Source organism: Callorhinchus milii, unplaced genomic scaffold, assembly GCF_018977255.1.
Source record: "Callorhinchus milii isolate IMCB2004 unplaced genomic scaffold, IMCB_Cmil_1.0 Scaffold15, whole genome shotgun sequence".
Classification (NCBI taxonomy): Eukaryota; Metazoa; Chordata; class Chondrichthyes; order Chimaeriformes; family Callorhinchidae; genus Callorhinchus; species Callorhinchus milii.
The window spans coordinates 14,312,147-14,332,239 of NW_024704756.1; the positions used below are offsets into that span (position 1 = coordinate 14,312,147).

The window sequence follows — 20,093 nt, forward strand, 5'->3', positions numbered from 1 at the left end:
GGGCAAACACACGAGCCAATTTGCGCACAGCGATGTCCCAGGAGACACTCCCATTCTCTTTTCGAATAGTACTATGGGATCTTTAACGCTCACCGGAGCAGGTAGGATGAGACGTTAAATCAAGGTCCCCTCTGCCTGTTCAGATGGACGCTAAAGATCCCATGACACTATTGGAAAAGAGAAGGGAGTTTCTCTCTCTCTCGGTGTCTTGGTCAAAAAATCCCCCTAATAAAATTGGTCATTCATGCCATGGCTGTTTTGGGGGACTTTGCTGTGCGCAAACTGGCTGCCACATTTCGCCCACAAAATACACAGGCAATCCACTTGACATTATGTCCTGGGAATCGCTTTGAGACGTCTCACTGCTATTTTAAGGCACCATTTCAAATGCAAGGATTATTATTATCATCGGTTCCAAGTTCAAGAACCCACATCTTTCTGACTCGGAGGAGAACATGCTACCGACTGACACACAAGAAATACTGTAAAAGGAAATTCGAGTGATAGAAAAAAAGGCAGTGACGTCTTGGTTACGTTAGGTTCTAATGTGGCAGTGTGAAACTCAGTGGGATAATTGGCTCTAACCTTTCGTGCGAAGGATAGCATAGAGAGAATAGTTTCACAAAAATCAGGAAGGTTTATGGAAGTGTGAACAGTGTGTAGGCTTGACTCATATTTAATTAGACAGGAGCTGTGAGCGGTATTGTAATTGGAAAGAGTTGTATATTTTGTGTGCAAAATGCAGCATACCACATCCCCATCTTCAAGTGCTGCAATATTTTGTCCACAACACATACAGTCGATTCACTTTACAGTTTATTCTGTGAAGCGCTTTGAGATGTCTCGTAGACGTGATAAGGCGCTATCTCAAATGCCAGGATTACTATTAAACTTTAAACGGACTATCGTAAAGTTGTGGGTTTGTATGAATCTAATGACCATAGTGAAAAATTGTCCTTAGGTTTTGTGCACTGGGTTTGCTCAGAACAAGGGATAAATTGGAAGGAGGTGGCACGTTATTACGAAGAGCCTGAAAGTTATTGAAAGTTGGATTTAATTTGAGATGAGAGGCCATGTGTGCAAATTGGTATAGACTGCAGGGACAAAGGGAGGAAATTGATGTGAATGATTTGAGCAAATAAGGCGACAGAGTACTAATTATTGGTTATTTTAATTACCATCAATTACGTGGAATCTTTCAAAAGAGACAGACAGCTAAATGCGTGAAGCAAATGCATTGCCAAAGGAAGGACAAAGGGGGAAAGGAGCTTGTGGGAGGCAATTCAGATCCATTCAATGAAATTAAAGAGAATAATTTCCAAGACAATATCAATGGATCAAACACAGGTTGGGTCCTACAAACAGATCTGAGTTATTTGACTTTACAAGTGTGTTCGTGGATAATGGTTATTTATGTAGTTTGCCGTTTCAAAGGTAGTGATACATTTATTCACTCGAGAAATCTGCCTAAAGTGAAATGTAATGAGATAATAATGAAGCTCTGAATCAGGTAAATCATTAATTGGATAATTAGAAACAAAGTGTACTTCTCAAAGTAACTGACCAACAGTGACTCGTCCTCTTGAGATGGGTTTGGGGCAATCTTCGTTCGTAATACTATGTTTAGGGATGGGTCAAGCCTTTTGTCATTATACCCCTAACCTCTGGACCTCCCTGCCTCAATCCCTCTGCCACATCAATACCGTGGACATCATCAATCTGCATGGCAAAAGGTAAGGTATTTTGAGACGCCTGATCCAACAGGATCTGCAATAGCTCAGTGGTTAGAGCACCCGCCTCGCAAGCGAGAGACCTGGGTTCGATTCCCGGCAGGGGGCGAAAACTTGGGCAAGTTTCCTTACTGCACACGCCTGATAATAATCCCTCAAGAAAAAAAAACAATTGTAAATTGGTCACTTCAATCCATGACTGTTTGTGGGACATTGCTGTGCGCAATTGGCTGCCGCGCTTCGCCCACAAATATACAGTCAATTCACTTTACAGGATATTCTGTGAAGCGCTTTGAGAATTCCAGAAGACTTGAAAAGTGCTATATCAAATGCACGGATTATTTATTTATTATTACCATTTACAAATGGTATAATTTCACACCCAGTAATTGATGAAGTATCACTTGAAGCATTTAGAGAGAAAAGCAAATGCAGGGAACAGAGAGTAAATAAGTGGCTGCAGGCCTGTTGTAGACAAGATGAAGGCAGCACGGAGGTTACAGGTTGACTTTACTGCAGTGTTACTATGTTTGGGGTAGGGCGGGAGGGGATTTGACCTGGTTGAGTTACTGGAAAGCTGAGAAAAGGCCAAGTTACGGTCAGCACTAAACAAACAGACGATGCAACTTCTGTGGCGCACGTACCCACAATGTGGTTTTCCAATTGACCTCTTTCGTTTTAATTCGAAGGACAAAGCACGCACTAGCATTCCTCGTCATACACACACGTGGTGAAAGGGCTCGCAGTTTGTCCACTGCTCTGCCCCGTAACCAACCCCATTACTGTAAAATCACTTTGTATATGTTCTCCGAAATGCAACTGTTTAAAACACTGCCAAAGAAGTACAGCTTGCAAAATAACTTGCGTTTTCTTTTGGATGGTTTAGGCAGCATCTTTTTTTCCCCAAATTAATTAAGACTGAAGAATTTTCCCAAAGTCCTGGGCGATCCTCAAATGGGGTTTCCAGACTGGGTGGAATTTGGGAACCATTACTTTATCTGATATCTCAGAACTCGCTGGTGGCTCTCACCATTAAAATAACTTTGAAACCCACAAGCCACAGAGATGTTTAACATGAACACAAACAGTTTATTTTCACCGAAATACTTTTACAGATCCGTATATACAAATATTTACATCAAGCGAGCAGATGACAGAGCGATCCTGAACTGCAATCCTTTTTATTCCTAATCTGCGGTTTCAGTCTTTGGATCGTGTTTGTGACGCACCCTGATTTTTTAAAATGGGTTTTAATTTATTAAAAAAAAACTTATTTGAGCCTATATTAACAATATTTACTTTTGCAGCAAAGAGCTTTGTCAACTGCTGATCACTGAGGATCTTAAATTTCCCTTTGGTGATAGTGAGATTACTTTTGCAATAGGGACGCAGTTTGAATTCATTGCCAGGATCGATAGGAACAAAACAGAAGGACCCTTTAAAAAGAAAAGCAGAACACGTAAAAATGGTCGCGTTGCGACCATTTGTATTGTGCTATTAACTCATCCATTACTCCGAGTGACAATTATTGTCACTTTCAGTCCAAAGCCTGAGCCCAAGACCAATGTTAAATGGTATCCTTATTGCCATATGGCCAGAGACAGCAATGAGTGTTGATGGATGGTGAGTTGTGGCTTCTATGAGTTAAACAGCATCCTATCTTCTTTAGTGCCAAAAGGTTATCTTGTGTGCTTGTCCTTTGAAGATTGGCGATGCCATGAGAGAAAAGCTGGGTGGGTGGGCGGGGATTTTAGAGTGCTGCTCCTGCTAACATTTGGCTCGCTATCAGAAAGGGTCGGGTCTTCATGTGATTGGGGACAGCTTGTGCTCGGACGATTGCGTTTACTGTACATGTGCCTGGAATGCGATTGAAACTCATTCACAAGAATAAGACTATCGGGGTTAAATCCGTAAGGATTGTTATTTTGAAGCTGACTTGCATGCTAGCCTTTTCTGCGCTTGACTGTTGGGCGAGGGATCTCGGTTTTACTAGAACTCAAGTGTGAGCTGTTATTCTTCTAACCAGCAATTGGAAGCTGCAAATTGGAAGACGAATGTGCGTTAGATGTGAAGAAAGAATAGAAAATGTTTTTTGTTAATTCTGTTTAATACTTTAATGTCATGGAGTCTTTCCTGAAAGCTATTGCTTTAAATATTGACCTTTTTAATGTTCTGTTTTTATACAGTGAGTGCAATTAAAATCATTGGGGAGAAGTGTATTTAATGCAGTTCAGGGGATTGTAAAATTAGATACAATTTGACATTCAAATAAATATGATTCCAGTGTACATAACTCATAAATTAATCTGCCTTCTCGTTCATCAGTATGGAAGTGGGTTCTTCATCAGGTGAATAAAGCTTTTTGCTCATCTTACCTCTGGTCTAGACTGGAACATTGCACAGTCGAATATTAATGCAGACAAAAAAAAACATTCAGAATTATTTTGACACTAAAAGTGTAAAGCAAGAAGATCAAGTGCTGAGAAATATTACCCCCTTCTCCCCAGATGTTCATTTCTATAGAATTGTCACCTGCATTTTTTTGTTTTTGCATTCTCTTCTGAAGTCACTTTTAAGCTGCGAGACTGAAGTCGCTGTTTGCAGTCTCTGTACTAGTAGACTTGTAGATGAGAGTGATCCATAAGGTGCAGTGGGAAAAGTGTCGGAGGCATATATAGCTCATGGTGCCATCAGGGAATCAAGGGTACCATTGCTTAGATAATTATTTAGGGAGGACAAGTTTGCCGGGCTACGGGGAGAGTGCGGGGAGTGAGATTGATTTGGATAGCTCTTTTCAAAGAACCTCCACAGACACGATGGACCGAATGGCCTCCTTCTGTGCTGTATAATTCTATGAATAGATTAGGTTATTTCAGGCTTCTTAAGAGTTATTTCACTATAGTGGTTTTAAAAAGAAACCAATCTTCCCTTTGTGATCGGTGCACAATGGGCCAATTTTCGTTCTGCACTCGAGCTAATTTTTTTTATGCTGCTGTTGCGACAGAGGCTGAATTTTTCTTTTGTTGGTTTGTTAACGGGTTTATGTTTGGGATGGTTTTGAGATAGTCAAAATGACTGCTTCTCGTCGTCGATCACCTGTCCATTTCCTGAGAAAGTCACTGAAGCTGGTCACCGGTACTTGTATCCCTGAGATGATCTTTTCAGATTCCCTTGGGGGGGTGTGGAGGTGGGGTTGGTGGGAGTAGGGGAGGGGGTTGGTGGGGGCAGAAGGGGTATTGACCTGGAAGCAACAACTTGTACATAATCTGACAAACGAGTTTCACGGTAAAGTAATGCTATAACGGTAATGGTGTTTCCACCATGGAAAGAGATATTGCAGTGAGGCAGAAATTGGTATTGGATGGCGAATAAAGTTTGCAAAGCTTGTGGATCTGTCCAGCAGAAGCACAAGATCTCTAGAGCTCTTCAAATCCCTCTTCATCCCGAGGGGACACAGCAAAGCCGAGCGTTGGGAACGGTAAAGTGGCAGGCGTGTGCGAAGCTGGAGTTGGATGCTCTCCGACCTAGGACCTGGATGGAGGTATTTCCCGCTTGCTGTCTTTCCTGATCCCGATGCTTTGTCATAATGTCAGTACCAACACCACTCTCCCTGCTCATGTACCTGAGGCCAAGCCATCTTGCTGTTCACCAAAGTGTTCCTTCAGCAACCGACTAACAGCTTGACTTTTCCAGAACGCTGGAACGTCCTATCAGACGTTGGGAGATCTTCGGAATAAATTGATGCGGCGAGTGGGAAGGGCAGACGGAAGTGTATTTGCGCACCTAGTCTGCGTCTCCGTCTCTCTGCCTCGACGTTTCAAGATGAATAAGCTGCCAAATTTTCATCGGATGTGCCGGTGTTTTTTTTCATTGTTTCGCCTTTTGGTTGGAAAAAGTTTTTTTTAATATTAAAAAGTTTTTAAATAAACTTCAACGGTCTGGACTTTCTGCAACCACATTGATCCGGATTAGAGGCTTAGTGCAGTGCACTGCTGGTATATATAAAACAACCCAAAATTCCTGGAGAAGGGGACTCACAGTCACTCACTTCAAACTTTTGGACAGGTTGCAGGATTGCCTAACGTCAGTCCACTCCTGCTTAGTGTTTTGCAATGCCTGAGTCTTCTGTTCGTCCACCTGGACGTAGTCTACCCTCTCTTCCAGCATGGATGCAAGGAAGGGCTTCTGTGCAGGAGGGAAAGAAAGGGCAACACATTAGGAAAATCAGTCAATGGCTCTGTGATTGAGTTTTGCCCGTTTCCATATCCAAACGCAGAAAGCATGAGTGAACGCTGCACCTATCTATCTCCCTTGGTTCCCGGTTACATTCTGGAGCAGTATTATCATTCGGGCAGTAGCTTTGGTTTGTCGGTTGGATCGGAACAGCTGACATTTAAAACCTGGAGTTAAAATGAAATGAATGCGGTGGTGTTTTTGTTGTTGTTGTTGTTGTTGTTGTNTTGGTCAGTGGAAGATTTAGATGAACTCATTTCCCTTCAATTCAAATTTCAGGTGATTTTTTTCTTCTTTCTTTCCCCCGCCTCCCAAAGTAAGACGTCATTTTGCTAAAATGAGGTGTACTTTTCCTCTTTCTGCCCCTCCGTCTCCCCCCGGCCATTAGTTTCTCATTTTAAAATCCCACAGTCTCATTTTTAAAAAAATTCCCCCCCCGTTATTTCCTTTCTAAGCTTAATTTCTTCACTCTGGTTTTCACTTCCCTTTTAAAAGATTCCATCCGCTTGTTTATTTGCTCAGGCGTGTCACAGATGTGCGTGGGTCTGTTTCTGATCGCTTTATTACTGAAACGAATGCTACTCTGAAACGCCGGGTAAACTTTGGGACGTGAGATGCGAAGACAAATACCTTCTGAACAGGAGAGGGAGATGTTGCATTGAAATCTAAGGCTAGATAGTCGAGATCAGATTTTCTTGACCACAGAGTGTTGATGTTGCCGTTGCACATGGAGTTGGCCCGTTCCTGGGGAGAAAAGGTTAAGAATTAAAGCGCAAATCATGAGTCATTTTGTTGATAGCCTCCTAATTTTTATGTGTTCATTTGGTTTCTCTTACTGCTGAAGCCATAACCACTCCAGCATGTCGGGAATGGGGGAGTTGGGTGATTTTGTTGTCTTTCCTGCCGTCACAGAACTAAACTTTGTGCGGCTCTCTGTGCGTGTACGTGTGTGCGCGTGTGTGTATGTCTGTTTGTCTGTGTTGTGTGTGGTGGTGGGAGGCGTGCGGTGTGTGAGAGTGTATGTGTGTGAATGTGTGTGTGTGTGTGGGTGGGTGGGGGGTGGTGTGTGTGTGTGGGTGTGTGTGGTGTGTGTGTGGTGGGGGGGGGGCTGTGTGTGAGTGCGTGTGTGTGTCTTTACCATTGGAATGTAGTTGTCCTCATTCTCTCCATCCGTTGTGCTATAAAAGCTCCTGGCTGAACTACAGTGACCTTCTGGTATGATGCAGTTGGCGGTGCTCCATCTGCTGAAAGTTTGAAGGAAGCACGAAAAGCTCTCAGCGAGGCAGCGAGTAAACTCGACAGCACTACCCACATTGGGACGTGACGTTTGCGCGTGCCCTTTGCAAAACACTTTCTCGCGGAAAGGTTCATCGCAATCCGTGCGTCCGTTACAGCGCCGTTCGCGTCGTGAGAACGTCTCGCAAGCGTACCCTCTGTTCTTCCGGCTCCGGTCTGCTCCACGTCCCCCGCCCCAATCGCCCTACCATCGGTGGTCGGGCCTTCAGCCTCTCAGCCCCCAGGCTCTGGAACTCTATCCCCCAGTGCCTTCGCCTTGCTTCCTCCCTCTCCTCCTTCAAGGCCGGTCTCAAAACCTTTCTCTTTGACCGAGCCTTCAGCTCCCCTCTCGACTCTCTTCCCCCTCCTCGCTCCCTCCCTTCCCTTCCCTCACCCTGACCATTTCCCCCCTGCTCGGGTCATGACCCAACTGTGCAGCGCCTTGGGACGTCCTCCTGACGTGAAAGGCGCTTTATATATGGAATCTTGTTGCTGTTGTTGTTTCGAAGGATTTTACTGTGGAGCGTGGATTTTTTGTGGGCGGCATTTTAAGGTGAATTCTGTGGAGCGATTTGAGACGTCCCCCACCTGACGTGAAAGGCGCTACGTCAAACGCCAGGGTTATTTAGTTTTACTTATTATCTAGAATTTCCCTTGTTCGTACTCTCCTTGCATTCACTCACGTACAGCACCCAATACTGTACTAGCGCAGTCGCTTATGTAACGTGCAGTGAGAGGCGTTACTTACAATGGCATACTCCAGGTCCGGCTGACGCAGGAATTGTTGTAGTGCTCCCTGATGGCTGAGAGACTCCTCAAGTCCAAAGGCGGTGGCTTCACTGTAATTGAAACCACAAGCCGTTGGCACGAGGAACAATCACAGCACAAAAATGATTTGCAAACCCTTTCCACTTTATTCAGCGTGATGCTTGCCTGTGGACTGTCCTGTAGGTGTCGTTAAACAATGATTGGGCTTTCTATTCCCCTCCAACCCCCCTCCACCCTCCCAACCACCCACCCCCACCCCTCCTCCCAGCCCTGGGTGCGCTGAATCCGGTCGCAATACTGTCCCTCTAGCTGTGATCCATTGGTGAGATTCACCCAAGTTGAACAATGCCGCAAATTCAACCCTATTGTAACCCCTTTTTGGAACAGTTTATCATCCGTCTCGATGGACTTCCTTACTTTTCCTGATGCGAGGTTTGAGGTTTCGGTTGACCGGAGGAGGTGCCAAGTCTGTGGGGAGTGTAGGCATTGGGCTGACAGCCGGCAGATTGTCCGTAATGACTGGAGGAAAGACCAGGGTGGTAGAGGCTGGGCTCATGGGGATGTAGCCATCTGCTGTGCAGTCAGCTGTGGGCATCACTGGAGAGGATCCAGGGTTCATTGGGACGTAGCTGTCATCAGTGCTGTCCGTGGTGCTGTAATTTGGACCTGGGGTTACCATCTGCTTTAAAGAAATAATAATAATAATCAATCTTTCACGTTGCAAGGACGTCTCAAAGTGCTTTGCAGGACTCTACTGCAAAGTACAGTGACTGTGTATTTGTTGGTATGCGCAGCAGCTGATTTGTACAGTGAGAGAGCCCTGTGGAGTACAATCCTCACACATGAACTGCTGTGAAGCACAGGAATTGTACAATTACAACTGATTATTCCTGTGAAACTCCCAGGAAACCGACTGACATCACGTGTGACACAAGAGGTGTTGGGTGAACTGTCCTCTCTGTGTCACTTTTTGCAGGAATCCTACTTTCCAACTCTATAAACTCACCAAATTTAGATCAAAACCCTCCTCCGCTGGCTTGGTGGAGCTGCGTTGGAAATCAGACAGTGCCTTAAAGCTGGAGTCTTTAGTATCTGAAACGCAAGAGTTTGTTATGTTAATACACCCCCTGAAAAATAAAAGGAAATGCCCCTAAAGCCAATGGAACTTTACCTGGGTTTGAATCTTGCTTAGGCTTTGAACTATTTTGTGTGTGTGGGTGTGCGTGTGTGGTGTGCACGGTGTGTATATGTGTGTGTGTGGGAGGGGGGGGGGTTCTCTATATCTATAGAGCCATTATATGACGTTAACTTTGCTTGTACCCTGCCGTTGTATTAAATAAGGTCTCTTTGCCCCGCCTCCCCTCTCTTTCCCCCCAACCCCCTTCCTCCGCAACCCACCCACCCATCTCATAAGGCTTCACAAAGAGTTAGAATACTGAAAAACAAAATTGCTTTCATTGCAAAAAGATCACAAAGCACAACAAATAGATCCCTCTCACAGATAACATAACACGTAGGAGCAGGAGGAGGCCATTCGGCCCTTCGAGCCTACCCCGCCATTCAATCATGGCTGATCTTCTAGTCTAACTCCAGCTAATAACCTAACCCTGCCTTATCCCCATATCCCTTAATCCCTTTTGCAATAAGAAATCTATCGATCTCAATCTTGATCAGGCTTCAGGCTCAAAAGATTTGACCAAAGCTCTGAAGTGTGACTGTACTCATCATTGGGCAACTCAATATCTTACATACGCTTCCCTTTTAACGTACGTTTGCTCCACGTCAAAAGATAATGCAGTAAAGCTTTAGAATATCTGCGGTTTTACATTTGGTCTGTAGTCTATACAGAGCGGGGGACAAGTCATCAAATTAAAACCCACGCGAGGTGAGTGGGTTTTAATGAATTTATTTAAGGCTCGCTGCTTCTAAACAACCTTGGCATAAAACATTTTTTTGAAAGCCCAATATTTCGATCCGTTCCACCCCCGTAACAGCACTGCTGCAAACTGTCTTCCACGTTCACAAGCCGTCAGTGACAGTGAAGTATACTAGCAGGAGCTCAAAGGCAACACCAAGTTTTTAAACCCCCTCCATCTCCTCTGTTTTTTCCACTGATTTGCGCTTCAGGAATAGCCAGAGAATGAGGATAATTCCCTGCTCGCTTCGAAATAATGCCATGAGACGTTTAACATCCAACATGGCCAGGCAGAAGGGACTGTGGTTTGTCATCTCATCTGAAAGGATGGCACCTCTGACAATGCAGTATGTGTGGCCGCGTCTGTGTGTGTGTGTGTGTGTGTGTGTGCGTGCGTGCGCGTGTGGAATTTGAACTCAAAAACTTCCGAGCCAGAGCGCTATCCACTCAAACCAAGCTGCCGCTGATCTGGACATCAGTAAAGATTAGACCCTTGAGCGAGGCGTCCAACTCAATGCGAGGTTACCTTTCCAACTTCTTGTTTTCTCCAAGCTCGAAAGTGGGACTCTCTTGGGGATCGGGGCTGGGTTTACGGCGTAGGCACCGTCGTCGTTTTGGAGCACCACGTGCGTCCTTTCCCGCTCCGTCAACTGCCCCGGCTTCGGTGGCCGGGGGGGCGGGGTGTTGGATAAAATGTGAAGCTCCGTCACTCCAAAAGGCAAGGCGCTGTGATTCTTGTCAAAGTTGAAGATCTGCGAGAACGAATACGCTGAGAGAGGAGACGAGGAAGCCGAAGGAGGCCCACTCGGATCTTGCCCGGGCAGGATGACCACTTGTGGGTCCTGGATGTTCTTGTACAATGGTCCGTTGCAAGTACTTTGTATTGGAGGGCTGCTCTTGCTTAAGAACTGTAGATTGTCCTGAGCATCTTCAGGTCCTATCAACTCGAGTGACTGACCAAGCGATTGGTCCCAGGGAGAACAGCTGTTGCTTCTGCAAAAGAAGGTTGGTTTATTGAGAGAGGGAAAGCTACTGTCTTGCTATCGGTAACGTCTTGTTACTTTAGTTGACCGATCATTCTCCATTTGGTGTTAAGTGGGCCAAATTGCCTTCCTCAGCTGTACCTCTCTTGTGTATGTTACATTCACTACAGACAATTATTTTATTTTCTCTTCTCTGGTGCAATTATTAAGTTCTGTCCTGTGATAACGTGCGCTTTAGGGCTCAATGACTAATAGTGAATCATTATCAATTGCATACGGTTTTGTGATTGCATTTCCACAGCTTCTAGTAAATGAACAGATGGAATAATTAAATGAAGATTTCAAAGAGCAATTGTGTGGGTGGGTGGGTGGGTGGACGTTGGGGATGACATTATACGCCAATTAGAAAAGTGAATAAGACCACTGAAAGATTGGAATTGAGTAGTGTACTAAATGTACGAAGAGCATTCGACTGAATACGATGAAGGGTTAATCGTTGTCCAGCAAAGGTGCCTCTTTCTTATTCCTTCCACTGGAGATCGATTCACTGGACTTGTCCCATTCCCCACCCCAACCGTTTTTGTTATCGAACCTTTTCAGTTTCTACCTGAATATATCGACCGACTTTGTCTCGCACTGGGATAAAATCAGGTAATCCAGAGGCATCCCGGCCGACAGGGTGGAGTCAGACTCGCTTCTTCCGGAGTCTGCTTCGGTGGCGGAGTCCTGCATGAGGGGGAAGGTGTCTCGGCTCGTGGACTGAGACGTGTGGGTTGAGACGGCCGGAGATGGTTGGAGGGATGAGGAGGTGGTGGGCGAGGAGCTCCCTAGGGAATCTGAAAAGGAAACACTTTGCGTTATATTGCGTACGAACATAACCGGAGCAGGAGATCAAATGAACCCAAACTGAATTCAGTCGAATGCTGTTCCCCCCACTCAGCCTCGTGTGTCAAGTTCACCTCAAAGGCAATTCTGACCAACTCAGAGAATCTTACAGCACAGAAGCAGGCCGTTCATAATAATTACCCTCGCATTTAATCCAGCGCCTTATCACGTCTTCGAGACGTCTCAAAGCGCTGCACAGGACACACTGTAAAGTGAATTGACTGTATATGTTGCAGTCAAAATCTTTCTGTGTGAAAATGTTTCCTAATTGACTGGTGGAAATATTCAGCCAGCTTAACCCCTTTGATTATCTCACGCGATAACACACATTGCGGGTTTTGCTATCTAGATCTGATTTGACTTCTGTCGTCCTGCTGGTTCACGTTCAGTACTGCTGTGAGTGCTGAGTCTTTAGCGATATGTGGGCGATAGATTCCTCTACACAGTGAGCCCAGATTGCTGCTATTTGCATTGCAACCCACCTGATGGCACTAAAGCTAAATTTGCTAACGTGATTCTCTCTGTGTGTGTGTATACAGTGTGTTTGCTGCTCACTGCACCTGTTCAGTGAATGTGTCAGATGAGCGACACTCTTAACGCTGGGATAAGTTTTAAAACCTAACTGAGACAAAACACTATTTATTTACATCGGAAAACCTCTTCGGGTTTTTCTAACACGTGTGTTTTGTCCTGCTGTCAGGCCAGTACGAACTCCAAACGGATTAAAATCGCCCCACAGTCCCCCACCGAGTGACAGAAGGTGCGCTCTCTGGGTGAGATGGCCTCCCCTTTTTCCTCTCTCCTGATGGAATGCAATACTGCCGAACAATATTCCAACTGGGAAATAGCCAACTCATTCCCTAGGACAAGACCAATTGGATGGTGCGTATAGGCTGCCATGTTTCGGGTGCACAATCAAAGGGGCACAAATTCGGGTGCGTTCATGAAATCTCGCGTGTACGACCTTTCTCTTCCATTTTCCTCCCCTTTCCACTCAGAATTTCTAAACTGTAATAATGTTGACTTGTGTAAGGTTATACTGTATTGCGCCAGTGCCTGAGAGAGAACTAATAATATTAATAATAGTAATAATAATAATAATCCTTGAATTTGATATAGCGCCTAAGCACGTCATTGCGACGTCTCAAAGCGTTTCACAGAATATAATGTAAAGTGGATTGACGATGTATTTTGTGGGAGAAACTCGGCAACCAACTGCGGACAGCAGTGTCCTGCAAACAGACGTGGATTGCGTGACCAATTATTTTATGGGGCGGGGGTGGTGTGTGGTCACTCAGCCCCCCCGACTGCTGGGGTTGAAGGAAAGGTGCAAGCTCCAAGCGAGGCATAGGAAAGTGGGGGGAAAGGAGGAAATAAAGCTGTCGAGATGCTTTAAAATACTGGGTTCTGATATAACAACGCCCTTTGTTGACCTTCCTTTAAGCTGCAGTGAGATTCCCTGCAGTGCAGATCTACTGAAGGAAAATCTGGAGCTTGAGTAATCAGATCATTATTCATCAATGTCTTCCACATGCAATCCTGGCAGAGCCATCAAATATTTATACACCGCTTATAATTGTGCGCTTTATTTTAAAGGATTTTTATTCCTTTTATTTTTCAAGACAAGAAGAAAAGCCGTGAGATAACTTTGAAACTTCAGACTAATGATTGCAATCCAACCGGAGGTTGAACAATCAAAGCAAGGTCAATGATTTTCGTGAGGGTGGATGTGTAAATTCTGCAGGCAGACCAACTTGAACACACGTTAATGAAAATGTATATTTTTAACAACTTTGAGCCGTGCAACGTACACCGAATGAGCCCGAGGCTGCTTTTAACTATTATTTTCTTGACTGGGCATTTTTTAAAAAAAAAATTAAATTGCCCTTTCCTTTGCTTTCTGAAGTTCGATGTGGCTTTTTTTTTTGATCCTGAAATACTTTACTTCTGCAGGAAAATACTGGTCAATTGTCAATATATGTATCTATATCAATATATATCTATATCAATATATATCTATATATATATATATATAAATCCAAGGTCAATACACGTTCAGTTAACTCTCTTAAACCTCTTTTCCCTTTGTAATGGGAGGGAGCTTACAATAGAATGTGAGAGCAAAATTTTCTTTATATATAATATATACACACACAGAGCCTTAGACCTGTGTGGACACCTATTGATTTGCAAATCACGTGAAGTTGATAGTCTGTTTTTCAAAAAAAATCAAATGACCTAAACAGCAAAACAACAACTCACATTACACATAGCCCTGTTCATGTTAGATAACATCCCGGAGTGCTTGGTCCCTTATTAACCAGTGCTCTCGCTCCCAACATATACAGACGATCACTTTAGAGTATATTCTGTGAAGAGGTTTGAGACGTCTAAGGTGCTATATCAAATGCCAGAATTATTATTTATTATCTCCGTCAAATACAATACACCAGGCATAGAGCAGAAGCAAGCTCCTCCTTCATTCAGTCCCAGGTTGTGGAAGTGTTTAGATGCATTGGCTTTAACGTACACGGTTTTGAAAATAATTTGCAGGTGGAACCGCATCACTTAGACGTGCAGTGTGTGAAGCTAAGCTAACATGATGGGCAGTAGATTTCAAACGGTGGCTTCTAGCTGCTGCTGTGTTGCGTATCTATCCTTTGAATCCTAGGCACGCTGCTCTTTCATCTTCAGAATGTGAGCTCATGGATAAGACAACTGGCTCAAAGCAGTGTGCTCCTGGACTGAATCCTGACCTCCCAGTTAGCACTGGGCTCAGCTGGATGCTCTCTGGACACAGACATGAAACCTGCCCATTTCACGTGGGTTTCCCTTCCAGGATAGGAAGGACAATTTTGAAGCAGACTACTTCCCCCGCAGCGAAGTGTACTTCATATTAAATGAGCACAAAAAGGGGAGGTCAACGTCAAATCCTGCTTCTTCCCAGCAGGAATAGATTGGGCCCAACGCACAACATGTACCTAAGCCCTTGACTTTATTTTCTGGCAATCAGATCACGGAATGAACCTAGGCTATTGTGAATATAATTGGGCATCAAACATTCAAAGCACATCAGGTCCTGCACTGAAAGCTTAAAAAGACTTTAAAGAGTTCCGTCCATTTATTGCGGAATTCGTGTTGTAAGAAATGCCTTTTGAAAACAGTCGCCTATGTTTTTTTTTTGTCCATTTTAAAGCGACACCATTTTCACCAACATTTTGGCTGGCAAAACTTAATTGTTTGCAAAAGTAAAGTGGTCTTTTGGTGACGCTGTTGTGATGGACATTGGCTTTAACCCATTCCCTTTCGTGATGACGTAGAAAGAGATTCACTCTCTCTGCTGCATTATTGCTGTAAAATCTGCGACCTGGTGTGATAATTTACCAGAAGCAACGCAGTGTCTGAAGGATATGAGGACCAAGTAGGAGAGTGGGATAAAACCAGGGACTCATGTGGAGAACATCAGTATAAATATGATGGGTCGACGGACATCTTGGTGGTACAGTGACAATCTACACTTGCTGATGGCAGCTAAAAGGGGAATCAGTTGCTTTTCTCTTTGCTTCACACTCAAACGCCCAATTGCCAGTCAGATTTTGACCACAATGGTTGATTGGACAGTGTTGGTGTTATGGGCATCTCGCTGTCACCTCCCTGCAAGCCAAGTGGTCAGCAGGTGGTCGGAGCAAAGTTGAAACACACCCCAATTTACCTCCTTGATGTTTGCTTTGTCGTTGAATATTCTCAGTTTAGGACCATTTAAATGTCCATATTTTCCAATGCAAATTCTATCTCTCGATGGTAATTATTAGTAAGGATATACTTTGGTTAAAAGTGGGTCTGTGTAACAAAAAACAAATCCCTCCTCTAGTCCCTAGTTTTGTTGCTAGTTGCTCTGCGTTCCTAGAAGACCCGCTGGTAGCTTTGAAACCAAATTTCCCGTTTAAATGCCATTTTTAGTCCTATGTTTCTTTTCACACAATCTACGCACTTCGCTCTGCAACTGCCACAAATATATTAAATGCAAGATGTTGTTACATAATCACTTCTTGAGTTTATATAGCTCCCGTCTCTGAGCACCTAACAGTGGCGGAGCCTGACTTGGAGCTGCGGGGGGAGGGAGGAGGTGACCGTAGGCACAGTCGAAGAGGCAGGTCTTCAGGGGTGATCTGAAACTGGGCACGAGGGGACAAGGCTTAGGGATTGATGGAGAGAGCTCCTGAGAATCGGGGCCAAGTGGCTGAAAGCACAGCCGTCGATGATGGAGAGTGGAAGAGGGACAAACAGGAGGCTGGAGCCAGCCGAGGGGAGGTGGTGGAGTGGGGAGTAAGATGAGGAAGAGGTGAGGAAGTGCCTACCTATATTATTTTAATATATCCTTATTAAATAATATTAGAACAATATAATTCAAAATGGATTTCCGGGTACCTCTGTTTTTTTTTCTTTCATTCGAACAAAATGCCCAGAAAAGGCTGCTTAACTCACCATGTCAGCACGAGCAGGGTCAGGAATGACCTCTGCAGTCTTCGAAGGCAAATGTGTTTAAAATGTAAGCCATTCGTGAAGCATTTAGCTTTTTAGTGCACGGCCGTATCGAACCGATAATGCTTTAGCTATGTGATCCGAGGCTCTTAACAGACGAGATAATCTATTTATTGAGCGCCAGGCGACCCCGATGATGGATCAATGACCTACTGATGTCAGAGCGTTACTCGAGCAGTGCTGCGGACTGGAGGGGAATGTTTGTTGGTTTCTTGATCACAGCGAACCTAGATTACTGCCTTTGTGCCACTCACTGAAGTGGAATTGGCTGGAGTAAAGGGACCGTGCTCTGTTTTTAGAAAAGCGTCCCTTTTGATGCTCCACGCAAGAAAAACAACAACGTTGAATTTATAATGGCACCCAGGATAATGACTCTTAATAGCGCTTAACCTGGTTTTCCTTGAGCCACAAGGGAAATCGCACACTACACTAGAAATATCTTTTGTTCAGCTTAACGGAATCTCCAGATGCTTTGAAGAGGATACCAACACAAACAATTTAATGGGTTTATATATAGAGAGAGATATCTCTATATTTATATATATATATATATGACATTAAACCTTATTTTTTTTCCCCTAACCATTCTATTCTTGTTTATTTAATATAGAGAAATCCATCCTCTCGAACTCCGGCGTGGGTCAGTCCTCTGAGACTATCTGAGCTTTGATCTAGTATCAGATGTAACCATTTGCTTATGGAACCACATTTGTCAGGGGAATAGGGTTGGCTGCTAATCTGTACTGCAGCAAAGTGCATCACATGCTGCTTTCTCAGCAGTCATTTTAATTCAAATTTCAAGAATTGTGACGGGGTCTTGCTCCAAGAAGAGTCCCTGGAACTGTATGTTCCTTAGGATGAGACGTTAAACCGTCTGTAACTGCTCTTAAAGATCCCACGGCACTATTCGAAAAGCAAAGGGAGTTTCTCCTTGTGTGCTGGTCAAGATAAAATGATTCACTCACGTCGTGGCTGTTTGTGGGACGTTCGCCTACAAAATATCCAGTCAAACACACTTGGCAGTAAAATCCGTGAAGTGCTTGGAGATGTTTTGTGACCAGGTTGCCGCATCAACGCAAGGAGCACGGACTCACGGTCAGCAACTGCTGCTACTCCCTCTCCGGGCCGCGATAGAGATCGGAAAGGGATGTCTTAAGCCCTCGAAATGTACGAGGGGAAAGATAAGCAGCGCGTGGGACTAAACGTTTGTTGGAGCCGAATGACATTCAATAATCCTTGTGTTTCCTCGTGCGCGACTCAGTCCTTCTTCCAGGTTTGTTGGCAGTCTCTCAGCGGCTTGACTCACCGCAGGGTCTCTCCCTTTCCGTGACCCCGAAGAGCATTCGCTCCCCTGCCCTGGCACTGAGGCAAGGGAACTCCTGCGATGCCACCATCTGGCCCGGCGGATGAAGACGCACAAACCCTGCAAGCACTGAACAAGTGCCAGCCGCCAATCTGCTCTCTGCCCTCGATGAGCCTCTCATTTCCAATGTCACGTCACACGTGATTATTAAACATTAAGCAAAGGCAGCACGACCTCTCCTTCCCTCCCTCAACTACCTCCCTCCACCGTCCGTCCCAGCAGAGAAACTCGGTATAATTGACTACCGTGTTGTATCTTTCACACAGAAGCAAAAAAAAATACCCTTTTAGCCGATTCAGGAATCTTGGCTTTTTGTAAACCTGCGTTTGCTGGAGTGTGTTTAACTAATATTCCGTATTGGATATCTGTACTCGCAGAAGTTAGGACAAGCTAAAGGTTCTCAACTTTCTTTTTAAAGCTCCCGTTTTAGTAGAGGGGCTAGAACTGAATTGCACACATGCTGCTCGCAACGGGGGTAAATCTCTACACAAAGCGCAGCGTAAAACTACACTTGACAGTATATTCTGTGAAGCGCTTTGAGACGTGGTAAGGCGCCATGTCAAATGCAAACATACTCTTGTTGCGTTTCCTGCACTGCATAAAACGTGTTTGCCATCCTTACTATTACCAGCGTTGGAGCAATGATTTGACAGATCGTATCATTGAATAGAAAAACAGCACATTTTAAACGTGAGTTTGTGTAATCCATTAACCTCCACCATCTCTGTCAATTGGTTGACTTGTAATCGCTAGTCTATCTACTAAATATGTAGGCATTTGCCAAAAGGTTTTCTTCTTAGCGCATACTTAAACCTTTTGAAATAGCAAGAGGAGTTTGAGTGAGAATTGGAGCCATGTTACACTTGCAATCCATAATAATCACCACCTCTAAATGAACAGCTTGTCCTTTCTGGCTGCATTATACTATGTGCAGACACTTTTTTTCTGAACCCTTCTTGAATTCACTGTACAGCCTGGTAGTTTGTTCTGCTAAGTATCGTGCCTGCTTTTGCACAATGCTTTTTTTTAAACCTTGTGTTTCGCCTTTAGCTTCCTGATCTGACATTGATCCAGCACTGTTCTTTGTTCCTGGTTTAGTAGATAGAACTTCCCAACCAGCACGTTGTCTAGTTCCCTTTGTATTTTAAGTATAGGAACCTTGTCTGCTTCTCTCAGATGAAAATGATCCAAGTCGCCGAAGGCTATCTGCTCACACGGCAAAGGAATACTCGTAAAGTAACCATGATGCATTACTTTGCATTTATTTTTAAGACAGCGATGTTCGATGCGATCAGAATTGCATCCAATTTTCTAAGTGCATTTTACTGTGCTCCACAAAATTAGTAGTACAGAACTGGTCTGCCTCTGTACTTCTGGATCTATCGTATAACCATTTGAAGCTGCTTTGTTTCAGCATTGGTAGAATAACACCTGAGTATTTTTTTTCACATGTGTGTTGCAATATTTATCCTCTTTTAAAATGCCGGCTCCTGCCAGGAGCTTGAAGTGTAGACCCACCTGTGATCAGAGAACCTGACCCTTTCACACCCGCGGTGTTTAGGCTGAGGTGGGTGTGTGCTCCTGGACGCTATCCTGCGCGGAAACCGCTGTATACACACAAGTTGTCATTGTTTGTGGTCCCTAAGATGGTGTTCGCACCATTTAGGGGCTCCATCACGATTGCTCGACAATTCTCCCGTGATTTTTCTCTCCCACCACCCGTCCTCACCCCCCCATTAAGCAGCCCTGTCACAGCGAATACCGGTTGATTTCATCAACCAAAATTCTATTTCTGCTCCACGGACAACCAGCAAGCTCCGAGCAGCTTGTCGAGCTTTCCTGCTGTGAAGGGGGCATCATTTCAGACAGCTGAGGCACACTGTGCGTACAGAGACTGACAGTGAGAAATGTTATTTCAATGCTGTCCTCTGTCCGATGTACAATTCGCGACTCTCGAGACCTCCTTCGCAAGGAAAAAGCGGTCAAGTGAGGTGACTGCGCGCGCTCCAGGCAAAATGCAACTTCTTCCGTATTAACAACAATAATAATAATAATCCTTGCATTTGATATAGCGCCTGATCATGTCTTCGAGACGTCTCAAAGCGCTTCACAGAATATACCGTAAAGGGAGTTGACTGTATAGTTTGTGGGCGAAACGCAACAGCCAATTGCGCACAGCAGCGTCCCACAAACAGTCGAGGATTCAAGTGACCAAATTATTATTATTATAAAGGTCCCAAAGCACAGCCGTGAAGTGAGTGACCAACTGATCTGGAAGATTGTTGACTGACACTCTGAAGGTGTGAAATTCCACCGCTTAACCTGCCAGACCATTTTTTTGCCTTAAAATGTTAAGATCGTGCAGAATTGTGGAAAATTCTGAAGAGTCAGTTTTAATT

The 20,093-nt window shown here is 44.5% G+C and overlaps 1 protein-coding gene across 2 annotated transcripts in view; it reads right to left on the reverse strand.

The window, feature by feature from the left end:
• Positions 1–4,940: 4,940 nt before the first annotated feature.
• Positions 4,941–20,093, reverse strand: part of gab3 (GRB2 associated binding protein 3) — a 51,244-nt gene continuing 36,091 nt past the window's right edge. The window contains exons 3-10 of one of the 2 annotated variants that reach the window (XM_007893516.2): positions 11,512–11,740; positions 10,448–10,914; positions 9,013–9,098; positions 8,424–8,688; positions 7,987–8,077; positions 7,102–7,204; positions 6,594–6,707; positions 4,941–5,915 (exon numbers count right to left, since the gene is read on the reverse strand). In XM_007893516.2, coding sequence (XP_007891707.1) covers positions 5,775–5,915; positions 6,594–6,707; positions 7,102–7,204; positions 7,987–8,077; positions 8,424–8,688; positions 9,013–9,098; positions 10,448–10,914; positions 11,512–11,740 — 1,496 coding nt within the window. In that variant the 3' untranslated portion in view covers positions 4,941–5,774. Of the gene's footprint in view, positions 5,916–6,593; positions 6,708–7,101; positions 7,208–7,986; positions 8,078–8,423; positions 8,689–9,012; positions 9,099–10,447; positions 10,915–11,511; positions 11,741–20,093 lie in introns of both variants that reach the window. The other variant, XM_007893514.2, reaches the window with a different exon arrangement.